General features: G+C 45.9%; 1 protein-coding gene across 4 annotated transcripts in view; it reads left to right on the top strand.

Moving 5' to 3' along the window:
* Window positions 1-16,749, top strand: part of PTK2B (protein tyrosine kinase 2 beta) — a 165,389-nt gene that overhangs the window by 119,362 nt on the left and 29,278 nt on the right. For all 4 annotated transcript variants that reach the window (XM_049867057.1, XM_049867060.1, XM_049867059.1 and 1 more), the window contains exons 6-20: window positions 5,177-5,239; window positions 5,442-5,496; window positions 6,098-6,238; window positions 6,817-6,891; window positions 7,477-7,578; window positions 8,265-8,382; window positions 8,937-8,976; window positions 9,353-9,399; window positions 10,189-10,239; window positions 10,907-11,004; window positions 11,849-11,933; window positions 12,172-12,272; window positions 12,562-12,677; window positions 15,417-15,517; window positions 15,636-15,725. In XM_049867057.1, coding sequence (XP_049723014.1) covers window positions 5,177-5,239; window positions 5,442-5,496; window positions 6,098-6,238; window positions 6,817-6,891; window positions 7,477-7,578; window positions 8,265-8,382; window positions 8,937-8,976; window positions 9,353-9,399; window positions 10,189-10,239; window positions 10,907-11,004; window positions 11,849-11,933; window positions 12,172-12,272; window positions 12,562-12,677; window positions 15,417-15,517; window positions 15,636-15,725 — 1,283 coding nt within the window. The remainder of the gene's footprint in view (window positions 1-5,176; window positions 5,240-5,441; window positions 5,497-6,097; window positions 6,239-6,816; window positions 6,892-7,476; window positions 7,579-8,264; window positions 8,383-8,936; window positions 8,977-9,352; window positions 9,400-10,188; window positions 10,240-10,906; window positions 11,005-11,848; window positions 11,934-12,171; window positions 12,273-12,561; window positions 12,678-15,416; window positions 15,518-15,635; window positions 15,726-16,749) is intronic.

Here is a 16,749-nt window from a genome sequence, read left to right as displayed (position 1 = left end):
AACTTATTGCCTTGATTTTTAATCAAGTAAAAAAGGTAATGCTTGTTCAGTATGGAATATTTAAAACATATAAACATAAAAAACCCAGTGCCGTCGAGTCGATTCCGACTCATAGCAACCCTATAGGACGGAGTAGAACTGCCCTATAGAGTTTCCAAGGAGCGCCTGGTGGATTTGAACTGCAGACCCTTTGGTTAGCAGCCATAGCACTTATCCACTACACCACCAGGGTTTCCTTTGAAACATATAGAAAAGGAAAAAACAAAACACTAAAATTACCTGGAATTTTATTATCCAGAGATAACTTCCATTAACACGGTAGATCCATTCAGATTTTTTCCAGTGCTGTCATGGATTGAATTGTGTCCCACTGATATTCAGATACCAGCAGGGTCACCCATGGAGGACAGGTTTCAGCTGAGCTTCCACACTGAGATAGACTAGAAAGAAGGACCCGGCAGTCTACTTCTGAAAAGAATTAGCCAGTGAAAACCTTATGAACAGCAGCGGAACATTGTCTGATATAGTGCTGGAAGATGAGCCACCCAGGTTGGAAGGCACTCAAAAGACGACTGGGGAAGAGCTGCATCCTGAAAGTAGAGTAGACCTTAGTGATGTAAATGGAGTAAAGCAGTCAGGACCTTCATTTGCTGATGTGGCACGACTCAGAATGAGAAGAAACAGCTGCAAACATCCGTTAATAATCAGAACCTGGAATGTACGAAGTATGAATCTAGGAAACTTGGAAATCATCAAAAATGAAATAGAATGCATAAACATCAGTATCTTAGGCATTAGTGAGCTGAAATGGACTGGTATTGGCCATTTTTAATCTGACAATCATACAGTCTACTAGCCAGGAATGACAGCTTGAAGAGGAATGGTATTGCATTCATCGTCAAAAAGAACATTTCAAGTACAATGCTGTCAGATAATATCCATACACCTACAAGGAAGACCAGTTAATACAACTATTTTTCAAATTTACGCATCAGCCACTAAGGCCAAAGATGAAGAAATTGAAGATTTTTATCAGCTGCTGCAGTCTGAAATTGATCAAACATGCGATCAGGATGCATTGATAAATTACTAGTGATTGGAATGAGAAAGTTGGAAACAAAGAAGAAGGATCAGTAGTTGGAAAATATGGCCTTGGTGACAGAAACAATGCTGGAGATCGAATGATAGAATTTTGCAAGACCAGTGACTTCTTCATTGCAAATACCTTTTTTTACGAACATAAACGGCGACTATCCACATGGAGTTCACCCGATGGAATACACAGGAATCAAATCGACTACCTCCGTGGAACGAGACAATGGAAAAGCTCAATATCATCAGTCAGAACAAGGCCAGGGGCTGACTGTGGAACAGATCATCAGTTGCTCATAGGCAAGTTCAAGTTGAAACTGAAGATGATCAGAGTAAGTTCATGAGAGCCAAAATATGACCTTGAGTTTTAAATTTAAAGACCATCTCAGGAATAGATTTGATGTATTGAACACTAATGACCGAGGACCAGACAAGTTATGGAATGACATCAAGGACATCATACATGAAGAAAGCAAGAGGTCATTGAAAAGACCGAAAAGAAAGAAAAGACCAAGATGGATGTCCAAGGAGACTCTAAAACTTGCTCTCAAATGTTGAGCAGCTAAAGAAAAAGGAAGAAATGATGAAGTAAAAGAACTGAACAGAAGACTTTAAAGGGCAGCTCAAGAAGACAAAGTATTATAATGACATGTACAAGTAGCTGGAGATAGAAAGCCAAAACAGAAGAACACACTCGGCATTTCTCAAGTTGAAAGAACTGAAGTAAAAATTCAAGCCTCGAGTTGCAATAGTGAAGGATTCTATGGGGAAAATATTAAACAATGCAGGAAGCATCAAAAGAAGATGGAAGGAGTACGTGGAGGCATTATACTAAAAAGAATTAGCCGACATTCAACCATTTCAAGAGGTAGCATATGATCAGGAACCAATGGTACTGAAGGAAGAAGTCCAAGCTGCATTGAAGGCACTGTTGAAAAACTAGGCTCCAGGAATTAACAGAATATCAAATGAGATGTTTCGACAAACGATGCAGTGCTGGAAGTGCTCACACATCTATGCCAAGAAATTTGGAAGACAGCTACCTGGCCAACCGACTGGAAGAGATCCATATTTATGCCTATTTCCAAGAAAGGTGATCCAACTGAATGTGGAAATTATTGAACGATATCATTAATGTCACATGCAAGCAAAATTTTGCTGAAGATTATTCAAAAGTGGCTGCAGCAGTATATCAAGAGGGAACTCCCAGAAATTCAGGCTGAATTCAGAAGAGGACGTGGAGCCAGGGCTATCGCTGCTGATGTCAGATGGATTCTGGCTGAAAGCAGAGAATACCAGAAGGATGCTTACCTGTGTTTTATTGACTATGCAAAGGCATTCGACTGTGTGGATCATAGCAAATTATGGATAACATTGCGAGGAATGGGAATTCCAGAGCACTTAATTGTGCTCATTAGGAGCCTGTGCACAGATCAAGAGGCAGTTGTTCGGACAGAACAAGGGGATACTGATTGGTTTAAAATCAGGAAAGGTGTGTGTCAGGGTTGTATCCTTTCACCATACCTATTCAATCTGTATGCTGAGCAAATAATCTGAGAAGTTGGAATATATGAAGAAGAATGGGGCATCGGGATTGGAGGAAGACTCATTAACAACCTGCGTTATGCAGATGATACAACCTTGCTTGCTGAAAGTGAAGACCTGAAGTGCTTATGGATGAAGATCAAAGACCACTGCCTTCAGTATGGATTACACCTCAACAAAAAGAAAACAAAAAATCGTCACAACTGAACCAACAAGCTACATCATGATAAATGGAAAAAAGATTGGAGTTGTCAAGGATTTCATTTTACTTGGATCCACAATCAAGACCCATGGAAGTAGCAGTCAAGAAATCAAAAGATGCATTGCCTTGGGCAAATCTGGTGCAAAGGACCTCTTTAAAGTGTTGAAAAGCAAAGATGTCACCTTGAAGAATAAGGTGTGCCTGACCCTAGCCATGGTATTTTCAGTCACATCGTGTGCATGTGAAAGCTGGACAATGAATAAGGAAGACCAAAGACGAATTGATGCCTTTGAATTGTGGTGTTGACAAAGAATATTGAATATACCATGGACTGCCAAAAGAACGAAGAGATCTGTCTTGGAAGAAGTACAACCAGAATGTTCCTTAGAAGCAAGGATGTTGAGACTGTGTCCCACATACTTTAGACATGTTGTCAGGAGGGATCAGTCCCTGGAGAAGGACATCATGCTTGGTAAAGTACAGGGTCAGTGGAAAAGAGGAAGACCCTCAACAAGATGGATTGACGCAGTGGCTGCAACAATGGCTCGAGCATAGCAACAATTGTTAATGATGCCACAGGATTGGGCAGTGTTTTATTCTATGGTACATAGAGTCTCTACGAGTCAGAACCAACTCAACAGACGGCCCTTAACAACAACAATATGTGTTGTAAACCCTAATCTCTGTCTTTGGTTAATAAGGCAAAATTAGATTAGGTTAAAGAGGATTAGGGTGGGATATAACACCCTTACTTGGATCACATCCCTGATCCAATGTAAAGGGAGTTTCCCTGGGTTGTGGCCCACACCACCTTTTATTTTACAAGAGCTAAAAGGAAAGAGAAGTGAGCAGAGAGTTGGGGACCTCATACCACCAAGAAAGCAGTAGTGAGAGCAGAGCACGTCCTTTGGTTCCTGCATGGAGAAGCTCTTAGTACACGGAAAAATTGATGACAAGGATCTTCTCCAGAGCTGACAGAGAAAGCCTTTCCCTGAAGCTGATGCCCTGAATTTGAATTTCTAGCCTATTAGGCTGTGGGAGAATAAACTTCTGTTTGGTAAAGCCATCCACTTGTGGTATTTCTGTTATAGCAACACTAGATGACTAAGACAAATGCATTTTTTTTTCCTAAAATTGAGACCATATTTATTAAATGATACTTTTTTTTATTATTTTTTTATTATCTTAAATGACAGTATATTAAAAAATCCCATTTATTAAAAAATTTTAGTTTATATGACATTATATGTTTTGAATTTCTATTGGGGATTTTTTCTATGATTTTATGCATTAGATATTCTTCTCAATCCCATGATTTGGATATATTTCTCTGGGTTTTCTTCTAATTTTAAAATGGTTTCATTGTTTACATTTATTCCTTTAATCCATCTACAGTAAGTATTTTCAAATAAAGTGTGAGGTGTGGATCTGACCTCCTATTTTCTAAACACAGTTAATTGTCTAAATTCATTGCTTTTGAATCATAAATTTCTTACCTCTGTCTGCTTATAGTATTGGTAGTATAATACTGTTCACAGATATGTAAAAGGACACCTGGGTTAAAGGAACACAGGGTTACCGTCTGATCAGGAGGGAACAGTGACTGCAACAGTCAGCATGAGAAATTGTGACCCAGGCCAGGAAGAGAGGCTGGAGCATCCAGGACATTAGCTGTTTGGTCTCAACTTAAACCACAATCGCTATAAATAAATAATACATAAGAATACTCCCCAAAACATACATTTTTAAGGGAAATAGGACTTAAAGAATATGTATAAGATATTAGTAGACGTCACCTCTGGTGGTAAAGCTTATGGATTATTTTTATTTTCTTCTTCATCCTGTTCTTTAATCTCTAAAGTTTTCACATGTACTACATTTAATAATCATTTAAATGAGTACACAATCACACACACCTACTATTTCAGAGACAACAAATAAAGGAAAAAGAGATCACAAAGAGAACCAGACCTGAAGGTAGAGGCGGATTATTCATAGGCTGGTAGCTTACGTGTCAGCTGTCCTAGGTCTTTTGTTTTAGGGGCCACAGAGAGAGCCACCATCTCCTTCCTCTGCACAGCGTGCCATTGTAGTGCTGGATCTTCCAAAGCACAGGGCTGGAGTCTTTTCTAGGAATGAAATTCATGGGCTTTCATCTTCCTCATGGTTTTCTAAGAATCAAATTTTATAATTCTCCTGTCTCCCTCAAAGTGGTTCCCCACATCTGGGGGAGGGGCTTCTAGGCCAACGTATAGGCACATGGGTGATGTGGCTATGCTGGCCTCATTCTCCAGCTATCAGTCTGCCTCTCCAGAACTTCTCTCTCTATCTCTCCAGGCGATTCTTCAAGGATATGCCCCACAATGCACTTGATAAAAAGTCCAACTTTGAGCTCCTGGAGTAAGTATGGGAAGGGCCCCTGCCTCTTCTTCCTCTCCTGTCCTCCTTTTACTGTTCACCTTCCTCCACTCGTCTGCAAACCAGAGCCAGGCAGACACTGCCTCCCCAGTCTCCAAGCTCCCTCATCATCCTCTGACTGGACAGAAGTCCTGGACTGGGACTGAGGGGGAGTCCAATGCTACTTTTTTGCTCTGTCTTTTAGGAAGGAAGTGGGGCTGGACCTATTTTTCCCAAGGCAGATGCAGGAGAACTTAAAGGTGGGTAGAACTGGTGGGGGAGAGGCCCAGGCAGACCCCCATTGTGCTGGTTCCCAGGCCTCAGGGTACTCTAAGAAACCAGGGCATCTGCTACCTTAGGCCACCTGGAGATGGGATAACAAAATTCTGGGAACCAGGATGCCTGGGCTCTAGTTCCAGATCTGAGGCTTATTAGCTCTGTGGCTTGGGCAGTGGAGATAATACCTCTCCTGCCACCCTCATGGCGTCACTGGGTGGTACAAATGGTTAACATACTTGGCTGCTAACCAAAAAGTTGGTGGAACTTGCCTTTAGGCCTGGTAATCTACTTCTGAAAAAAATCAACCATTGAAAACCTTATGAAGCAGAGTTCTACTCTGACACACATGGAATTGCTCTCCCTCACAGGCTTCTGTTGAACCTCCCTTGAGACAATGGGAGTGTGATTTAGGTAATATATTAAGGCTGCTTTCTAGGCACAGGGTCTGGGGGTTGCCCTGCAGCAATGGACAGTCTTGAGACTGAAATTCAAGGGGGATCTTAAGGGAAGGAATCGCTCTGAGGAGCTAGGCCTCACTCACCCATGGCATCTCCCCCGCCCGCCACCCTTCCCTCACAACAGCCTAAACAGTTCCGGAAGATGATCCAGCAGACGTTCCAGCAGTATGCGTCGCTGAAGGAGGAGGAGTGCATCATGAAGTTCTTCAATACCCTCGCAGGCTTTGCCAACATCGACCAGGAGACCTACCGCTGTGAACTCATTGTATGACACGCCCTCTTTTTTTTTTGACCCGAATTCCAGGCCTCTCAGGGAAGGGGTCCAGAAGGCCAACTCGGGGTGGGAAGGCGCTCACTTGCTTGTCGATTCTTAAGCAGCAGAGCCTCACTGGCCTGCCCTAAAATGGAACTACCGCTAATCTACTTGTCTGAGATGGTTAGTGCGCTTGGCTGCTAACTGAAAGACTGGAGGTTTGAGTCTACCCAGAGGCTCCTCAGAAGAAAGATCAGCTGATCTACTTCTAAAAAACTAGCCATTGAAAACCCTATGGAGCACAGTTCTACTCTGACACAGATGAGGTCATCATGAGTCGGAGTCAACAGCAACTGGAACTTGCCTGAAGGCAGGAACTGAAATATTGGCCCTCCAACTCTGAGGCCCAATATTCTGAGTGTGTGTTGGGAGGGAGGTAATCTGTATGGTAGGGGTTTAGAGTGGAAGAAACTGGAGGGCCCAAGGGACAGTGGCATGTGTCTAGTTCAGTGAGCTTTTTTTCCCTGAGATTTCTGAAATATGGGATGAGCAGTACAGGGAAAACAGTCTCCTCTCTCCTTTTATTCCAGCAAGGATGGAATATTACTGTGGACCTGGTCATTGGACCTAAAGGCATCCGCCAGTTGACAAGTCAAGATGCAAAGGTAGAAAGAGACTGGGGAGCAGCCACCATCCAGCCAGAGGGGTCCTTTAGAGCCTGGCTGGGAGGTCTTCCCCTTTCTGCTGCCTCACACCCTGGTCCACCCCACTGGTACTCCCTACCACTATTGCCAAGAGCAGAAAGGTCTTATAAGGCTATGCCCTTGGTATAAAGTAGCTGTAGAAACAGCATGGGACAGATTGTCCTTTACTTCCCCGTACTAAGCCCCTATCCTAACTTTGTTCTCTGGCTTTGTTAGAAGGCTTGCTCTTTCAATGGCAAGATCACTGGGCTGGCTGTCAGGGGGCCCAGGTCCAGTCTTGGCTCTGCCACCAACTTGGCATATAGCTTTGGGCAAGTACTGGCTCTCTCCAGATCTCATTTTCTCCTCTGCAAAGTGAGGGGCTTGGATAAGATGATTCTTTCCAGCCTTAGTACAGTGTTCTTTGATTCTCACTTTGTCTCCCTGAGAGACTCTCCCAGTTCCTCCCTGGGGTTCCCCTGCACTGATGGATATGCATGGCCTAATCCCTCAGTGGTCAGAAGGGTCCTCCTGCTCCGGGAGGAACTAAGGGCCAATTTTCCACAGCCCACCTGCCTGGCTGAGTTCAAGCAGGTCAGGTCCATCCGGTGCCTCCCGCTGGAGGAGGGACAGGCCGTGCTGCAGCTGGGCATTGAAGGCGCCCCCCAGGTGAGCATCTGTGGACATCTGGAAACAAGTGGGTGCAAATGCAGGTTGGGAGTTCTTAGGTCATGTTGGCCAGGGTGGGCAGGAGGCCAAGAGTTCCCTGGCTTCTGGGTTCTTGTTAAAAAAAAAATGGTACCCAGTTCTTAAACAAGGTGCCAGGTTGATGATAAATTATTATGTGTATTTTAAAAATGTCAGGAAGGAAGTTGGGGCAATATTTAGGGTAGGTAAAGGTGACCAAGCAAGGGTGAACAACTCAAGAATCAAGATCTCAGGGAACCAGGGCTTTTTGTGGTAAAAGAATCAGGGAGACCCCAGACTACAAACAGATTGTCTATCTCTCCTTTCATTCATCTGTCCCCTTCCCCACGCCCTCCCTCTTCCCTGCCGTTACACATTGAGCATCTACTAGACAAGGCGCTGTGTTAAGCAATGGAGGAGACCAAAATAATTCAGCCTTGACTTTGGCCTTCATGGACCTTAGGGCATTCAGTAGGGATGACAGGCACTGCCCCCTGGTGGCTATAGGGAATGCACTCAGAGCCCTGGGAGAGGTGTGATGGAGGGCGGCAGAGGTGTGGGTAGCAGGGGTCCTGCTCCTTCTGAGTGTGCAGTCTTTTCTCCAGCCCTGTGGGTAGACTCTCGCCAAGGCTATGGGGTCTCATCCTTGGCTGGTCTCTTCTCTGCAGTCCTTGTCCATCAAAACCTCCTCTCTGGCAGAAGCTGAGAACATGGCTGACCTTGTCGATGGTTACTGCCGGTTGCAGGGGGAGCACAAAGGCTCTCTCATCGTTCACCCCAGGAAAGGTGGGTTTCCACTCTAATGAAAATTGACTGAAGACTGGATGGCAGCACAGCTGAGCCAAAGTCTCCAGAAGCAGAGCAGGAGAAGCTAAGCCATTGATTGTGAGAAAAGAGGCTTTAGAAGCATGTGGATGTTCTCACACAGCCCTGCTTGGATGTGCCCTGTGGACCCATTTGGGTCCTCAGTTACAGGCCCCCAGCCTGTCCATCGTCCCCTGGCCTTGCTGGTCAAAGGTGGCATGGGCACTGATGTTTGGAGGAGAGATGTTTGTAGACCTAGGAAGATCAAAGCCATTGCTAGATAGAACAAGCTGGTTCTGCCTCTGTTTTAGGGTTGGAATCAGGGAGCAGGGTTCTGGACTGAAACATGTGGAAGGTGGCAGTTTTCGTACAAGGAGTATCCAAATGTTTGCACTGTGACTCAAAGAGAGAACAGAATGGCTGGGAGGGAGAATTCCCTTGTGTTGAGTCCTAGGAGCAGAGAAGAGGTCAGATGTCCATTCAGGACCCCTGTGTCTGCCTGCTCCAACTTCTTCCTCCTTCTCCTCTCTCCCCAGATGGTGAGAAGCGGAACAGCCTGCCCCAGATCCCTGTGCTGTGAGTAGAATGGAAAAGCAGGAACAGAGCCTTGGGCCTAGCCTATGTCTGCCCAGGATGACGAAGTGAAAACAGGGAGCCTTCATCTCCATAGTTTCTGGCTTCCAGGCCTCAAGGGAGACCACTGGAACCCCAGCATTTTCACAAGTGGCAGTTTTTCCCTTCCAGTAAATACTTGCAGGATATTCCTTTGTCCTAATGCCACTTGGTGTCATCTTAGTAGGGGATTGCTCGTCCCCCGTGCCCTGCCTTCTGGCAGCCTGGAGCCATGCTTCCAGTGGGGTTGCCATGCCAGCCCTGTAGGCAGGAAGAGTAGGGGGAGCAGTTGCCAGGCTCTGAGCCCACTTGGCTTCTGTCCTCTGATCTTGCCCTACAGAAACCTGGAGGATCGACGATCTCACTTCTCAGAAAGCTGCAGCATAGGTAAGCCAAACCTTGGCTGGTGCCTAGAGCCGCTCTTCTGCTCTTCTTGCTTCTGCCTGCTCTCATGATATCTCCAAGGATTCCCTCAAAGTTACAGAAAAACAACCTTCTCCCATAACTTCTCGACGAGGGCTTTAAAATGCCATTCAAATAATAGCTAATGTGTACCGAGCAGACAAGGTTCCTGGGTGGTGCAAACGGTTTCCACTTGACTACTAACCTAAAGCTTGGTGGTTTAAATTCACCCAAAGGTGTTGCAAAAGAAAAGCCTGGCAATCTGCTTCCATAAAGATTAAAGCCAAGAAAACAGTATGGAGCAGTTCTACTCTGTAACACATGGGGTCACCATGAGTCAGAATCGACGCCATGGTAATAGGTTTGTTTTTGTTTCTTACTGAACAGTAATTATGTGGCAGATGCTGCACTGAACACTTTATAGCTATTTTGTTCAGTCTTTACAACACCCTCCAGAAACATTCATTTCACAGAAAGGGAAACTGGGGTTAGGAGAGGTTAACCAACTTGTTCTAAAATAACACAAATGCAAAGTCACAGAGCAGGGACTCAAATCTAGGTTCCCTGGCTGCAGATTCTGTACTTAACTTCTAGACCACGTGACTGCTTTCAAACCTGGGATGGAAACAATGGGATGAGCCTGGCTTTTCCCCTCTTCCAGTGGTGTCAGCCTTGGTTCCACTGCTTTAAGGTGGGAGCCACACACTTCAGTCTTGGGTGATGCCTGCTGAGGGCTTCTTTTTCATGGGATGGGGCCTCTTCCTGTCATTCCAGAGTCAGACATCTATGCAGAGATCCCTGATGAGACCTTGAGAAGGCCTGGAGGTAGGTCCTTGACTCTACCATGTTGACCCCAATCCTGTGAAGTGACACTACATTGAGGCAGATGACACCACAGAGGGAACTTTCTTCCCTTCCTTTGTCCTTCCCTCCATGTGGCCTGGAAAGGGGCAAATCTGAGGCACTTTTATTGGAAAGATATGATAATTACCCTTTCTCTGTATTGATTGACACTTTGTATACCTGTGGTGCTGTGTGGGAGTTCTAAAAGCATGAACACGCAACCCAACTTTCTGAGAGGAGGTGATAGCTGGTCTCTGAGTCTGAAGAAATGGATATTCTGGATCCCTTTTCTCAGCCCAGCCCTTGCACCCTGGTGGAGGTGCTGTGTTGGGGGCCTGGTAAAGCCTGGGCAGGAGGCATGGGGTTAGGGCCTGCAAACCTGGGCTTTGAACTTGTTCCTTTGGTTTGAACCCTTGCTGAGAATTTGCATGTCTAACAAGTTCCGAGGAAGTTATACATAAGAATCACCTGGGGATCTTGTTAAAATGTAGATTCTGGTTCAGTATATCTGGGGTGGAAATGCAAATTCTCAGCAGGGGTTCAAACTGGAATGTATTGGTTGGAAGCCCTGCTACAAACTCTCAGATTTCCTGAGATGCTGGCTGGCCTCTGGGCTCTCTGGGACTTCCTGTTTTCTCCATTCGCACAGGTCCACAGTATGGCGTCACCCGGGAAAATGTGATTCTGGGTCGCATTCTTGGCGAAGGCTTTTTTGGGGAGGTATACGAAGGTGTCTACCAGAACCATGTGAGTTCTAGACTCTTCCCTGACACTCCTCTTCAGTTTGGGTATAGGGTGAGGCAGGAGCTTGAAGATTATAAGAGTTGCAGGCAGCAGCTGTGAAAGGGTGAATCTATTTGGCACTTGAAAGTACTAATGAAATATCCAGGGAGATGGTGGAAATAAGAGTAATTTCCAAGAAGGATAGCAATACCGAGAAAAATAGCAAAATAGGAGAAGAACCAGGAGAAAGATGTCTTTATGAAAGAATGCAAGGGGAGAAGAAATAGAAATACTGTTCTGAGAAAACAAAGAGCAGAATCTGAGGCAGGAGTTAGTGTTGAGCACACCAGTGGGGCCATACAAGGTTTGCCTTTGTAATTGTGCTTCTAGCAGTCCTGGGGGTGGGGGGCGGGGGAAGGAAAAAGGCAGCAAAATTTTTAAAAACAAGAATAAAAAGAGAGAAAGAGCCCTGAACAATGTATCTGGTGGTCTGGACTGGAGCACACACCCGTTAGCTATGGGCAGGACACATAACGCCTCTGAGGCTCAGGGTCCTCATCCATACAATGAGGGGCTTGACTTATTTAACCTCTAAAGTCCTTTCCAGTTCTAACATACCCTGATTTAGAAGGAAAGCAGTGGGGGAGTAGAGAAGAGAAAATGAAAAAGGGAGAAGAAGAGAGAAAAAGAAGAAAGGGAGGGAAAACATGCTATGATGTGAAGAGAAGCAGAGGGCTCCCAAGGTCACCTCCATCTTCCTTTGACTGGCAACAAATCCTTATGGAAAGAACACAGTGATGCCAGGAAGGGGCACTTTCATTTGCACAATAAAGTGGACCAAGGGACCTTGAACACACTTTTGTTGCAGAAGGGGGAGCAAATCAATGTCGCTATAAAGACCTGCAAGAAAGATTGCACTCTGGACAACAAGGAGAAGTTCATGAGTGAGGCAGGTAGGCCTTTTCGAGGAAGGACATAGCCCAATGAGCTGGATAGGCCCCCAGAGCCTGCAAACCCTCCAAGATAGAAGGGTGACCTCAAATCTGGGAAGGGGAGGGGCAATGATCACTTCTGGGCCTCAGGTCAGGAGGAGACTTTTACTTCCTCTTCTCCCAGTTGGGGCTGCAAAGCAAGGTTCCTCCTATTGGACCTTTGAATGGACCCAGCCTATCCCTCTTCTCCCAATTCCAGTGATCATGAAGAATCTCGACCACCCACACATCGTGAAGCTGATCGGCATCATTGAGGAGGAGCCCATCTGGATCATCATGGAATTGTATCCCTATGGAGAGGTGAGCTAGAGGAGGGAAAGACAAACCCTAAGGTGAAAACTGGGCCTCCAGTTGAGTAGGGCCTCTGGGATGTGAGGAATTTAGAGCGAGGAGCCCCAATGCCTCATTTTCTACCTCTGTGTTCAGCTGGAACAAACAAGAGAGCATTTGTAGAGGAAATTTCAGGAATATCTTGCTGGTTTTGGGTTTGACCCTGCCTGGAAGGGCCAGTGGCTGCCTGCAGTCTGGCTTCTGCTCCATGGAGAAGCTGTGTCAGAGGCCTTGATGGAACCTCCCCTCCGTCCCACAGCTGGGCCACTACCTGGAGAGAAACAAGAACTCCCTGAAGGTGCTCACCCTTGTCCTGTACTCGCTGCAGATATGCAAGGCCATGGCCTACCTGGAAAGCATCAACTGTGTCCACAGGTACGGGTGGGGCAGGGCAGGCAGCCAGGAAGCCCAGGCCCCTTTATCTGATCCTTGAGAAGTTTGGGATGAAGCAGGGCTGTGGATTCATTGAGACCTGTATTGAATGTGGAGACCAGTATTGAATCCTGGCTTTGACCCTGCCTATCTTGGCAACTTAGAGCCACTTGGAGCAACTGCTATGAACCTGCTGCCTCACCTGAAAAGTTAAAATAACAGTATGTACCTTGCAGGACTACTGTTAAGAGTAAATCCAAAGCCCTAGGTGTCTGATTGTCCCCTAATAAATTCTAGTCCCCTTCCCTTTGAGTTCCAGGAACTAGTTTCTCAGCTGGCTTAGAGCTTGCCCCCCTCCTGGCTCATCCATTTCACTGGTTACCACAGGAACACCTTGGGAGTCACAGGGCCCAGGAAGAAGGGACTGGGCAAGAGCAGCATGAGGAAGATCCTAGGGCCTAGGCACTTCCCAGGCTGAGCAGATGACACTGCCCTATTTCCCCAGTGTGCCCTGGGCTAATTCATCTTGTGGCTTATAGCTGGTCCCTTCCCCACCTTGCTTTGTTCCCAGTTCCCTGAAAGGAGGTTCTTGCCTGGGGCGATGATCTCCTGGAGTCAGGTTGGTGCTTTAAGAGTACTGGGGTGAGTGGGCAGATTCCTTTCAGTCCAGCAGCATTGACATCAGTTCTCTGACCTTGTGTGTGGTACCATGCTAAACATTGTTGGAGGATATAAAAATTCATTCATGCGTCCAACAAATATTACTGAACTTCTACTCTATGCCAGGCACTGTTCTAGGCCTTGGATAAAGTCATGACCAAAACAGACAAAACTTCTTTTCCTTGTGGGGCTACATTCTTGTTTGAGTGTAAAATGCAAAACGTAAGTAGTTACACGGTAAAAATGATGACATAATACATTTTTTTTTCCTTTTTGTGCTTGTTTATTTAGAGTTGTCATGTTTCTAAGCCACCTTTTCAATAGTAAAAATAAATTTTAAGGAACGGAGCCTGCCTATGAGAAGTGTTGAGGAACGCAGGTGAAACATGTCAGTGAACGCTACCTCTGGGTGGACTAAGAGCACAGGCTACCTGGGCTGAATCCTTGTTCACCAGGAGCCTACTGGGCAAAGCTACTTTAGCTTTTTGGGACCCAGTCTCCTTATCTATACCAGGAGGTTCTGAAGGTCTAGGTCATGACTTAGGGTATGGAAAGCACTTATACGATCCTGGCCATTGTGCCTATTTGAAGTCCTTGGGTGCAACAAACGGTTAACATTCTTGGCTACTAACCAAAAGGTTGGAAGTTCAAGTCCACCCAGAGGTACCTTGGAAGAAAGGCCTGGTGATCTCCTTCTGAAAAACCAGCCATTAAAAATGCTGTCAGAGAAAGGGCCACATAAGCCAGAGACTCCATCAGCCTGAGACCAGAAGAACTAGATGGTACCTGGCTACTACGAATGACTGCTCTGACAGGGAACACAACAGAGAATCCCTGAGGGAGCAGGAGAAAAATGGGGTACAGACCTCAAATTCTAGTGAAAAGACTAGACTTAACGGTCTGACTGAGACTAGGTCATGGCCTCCAGACTCTCTTAGCCCAAAACTAAAACCATTCCCGAAGCCAACTCTTCCGACAAAGATTAGGCTGGACTATAAGACATAAAATGATACTGGTGAGGAGTGTGCTTCTCAGCTCAGGTAGACACATGAGACTATGTGGGCAGCTCCTGTCTGGAGGTGAGATGAGAGGGCAGAGGGGACAGGAGCTGGTTGGATGGACACAAGAAATACAGGGTGGAAAAGGGAGTGTGCTGTCATATTATAGGGAGAGCAACTAGGGTCATATAACAGTGTGTGTATAAGTTTTTATATGAGAAACTGACTTGAATTGTAAACTTTTACTTAAAGCACAAACAAAAAAAAAAAACCAAAAAAATAAAATGCTGTCAGAATAGATCTTACAGCAACTGGTTGTTTTTTTTTAATTGTGCCTAATCACACGTGGGGTCACTATGCGTCAGAACCAACTCAAAGGCAACTGGTTTCTTAATAATCATAGTTAGCTGTGTTGCTGCTTTTGCTGCTGCTGTTCATAGCAATAATAAAAACTAAAAACAACAATGGAAAGGCAGAATAGGGAAAGAATGGTTGCGGCCAGGAAACTTGTAGCAATTGTAGAGGTTCATCCTTAACGAATCAGCAGGGTGACAGCATCCTTGCAGAGGGAACCATATAAACAACAGCACAGAGGAAGTGGACAAGTCATGTTCTGGGAGCAGCAAACGGGCTTTGAGTCAGGGACATGTGAGAAGGGACCATGGTAGACAAAGGTCAACTGGTGAGATGGAAGAGATGGCCAAGTGCCTGGAATGCTATGTCAGGAAGTATGGAGGAGGCAGCCTAGGCTCAATGCTGTTGAATTGAAAGGAATCCATCTACTTACTCCAGTGCTCTGAGAGCACACAACCTGCATTTCAGGCAACAGGAAACAAAGCGAGTGGAGGAAGGACCAGCTCCACAGCCACAGGGTGGACTTGAGCTATGCTTTAGCAGGATAGTCCTGGCAGCAGTGGGGAGGAAAGCGCTCACCAACAGAAGCTGCCCGATTCTGCTCTGAAATCCTAGTCGCAGGCCAATGTTCTTCTCCTTTGTCTCTCTGACCATCTGTCTGTGTCTCTCTCTGTGAAGCATCCCTATTCCCATGGATGTACCTCACCCTGTCTTCTCATCCTTCTTCCAGGGACATCGCTGTCCGAAATATCCTGGTGGCCTCGCCTGAGTGTGTAAAGCTGGGAGACTTTGGCCTTTCCCGGTACATTGAGGATGAGGAGTATTATAAAGGTGAGGGGAGGCTCTGATTGGTCAAGCCAAGGACTGCAGAGAATAGACTGTATCTCTGGATACCTTCTGGGTCTTTGCATCTCTAAATATCTCCTGTCAACCTCTTTGCCACCCAAAGCTTCTGTGACTCGTCTTCCCATCAAGTGGATGTCTCCTGAGTCCATTAACTTCCGCCGCTTCACGACAGCCAGTGACGTCTGGATGTTTGGTGAGTGGAGTTTCTGGAGGGCCCTTCTCACCTCCATGGCCAGGCTAAGTGGGTCCCTGACAGGGTATGGGGGCAGGGGTTTGATGCCCTCTCTCCCATTGTGTTGCAAGAGTTCTCTTTTGCTGTGGCCTCTGAGAAGTTCCAGAGTGGGGAGACCAGTGGTGGGTTGAGTGTGATATGAGCTAAGGGTTGACCTTGGGCAGCATTGGTTAATCCTGGAAATAGTTCTTGTGATGAGTGTGTACTCCATTAGCCAGCACCAAGGACTAATCTGGGACAATCTGGAGGGGACACACAAAGACAAATCTTTGAGGTTTGCTTTGAGAAGGGGGTTCAGGAAGTGGTGACAACAAAACAGGTAATCAATGGTCAGCCCTCTACAGAACATGCAGCCATGTGGATGATCATTTAGACCTCGCAAAAGCAGACCTGAAAAAAATTATCATTATTATTCCCATTTTACAGTCATGGAAACTAAGGCTCAGCTGCGTTAGGGGCTTGCCCATAACAACATAGGCAACAAGTGACGGAGCGAGGTTTTGAATCCCAGTTTTCTCATAGAGGCTTCACCACCCTCCAGCTGTCCTAGAGAAGGCACCAGTAGTCCCAAAGATGTGCCTTTGACTGCCACTTCTGGATGCTGCAGAACCCTTATAGCTCCTTGGATATGGGGTTGTCTTAATTTCCTAGTGCTGCTGTCACAGAAACACTACAAGTGGGTGGCTTTAAAGAATAGAAATTTATTTTCTCACAGCCTGGAGGCTAGAAGTCTAAGTTCAGAGTGTGGCTCTAGGGGGAGGGGGATTTCAGGTTCTAAACCAAAAACTGAACCTGTTGCCATCAAGTTGATTCTGACTAATGCGACCCTATAGGAGAGATTAGAACTGTCCCATAGAGTTTCCAAGGAGCACCTGGTGGATTCGAACTGCTGGCCTTTTGGTTAGCAGCTGAGCTCTTAACCACTACGCCACCAGGTTTTCCTTTCAGGTCTAGTGGCCAGCAATCCTTAGAGTTCCTGGGCTTT

This window comes from Elephas maximus, chromosome 22 (genome assembly GCF_024166365.1).
Source record: "Elephas maximus indicus isolate mEleMax1 chromosome 22, mEleMax1 primary haplotype, whole genome shotgun sequence".
Lineage (NCBI taxonomy): Eukaryota > Metazoa > Chordata > Mammalia > Proboscidea > Elephantidae > Elephas > Elephas maximus.
The sequence above is the reverse complement of the archived record's forward strand: the minus strand, read 5'-3'. Positions and strand labels throughout refer to the sequence as shown.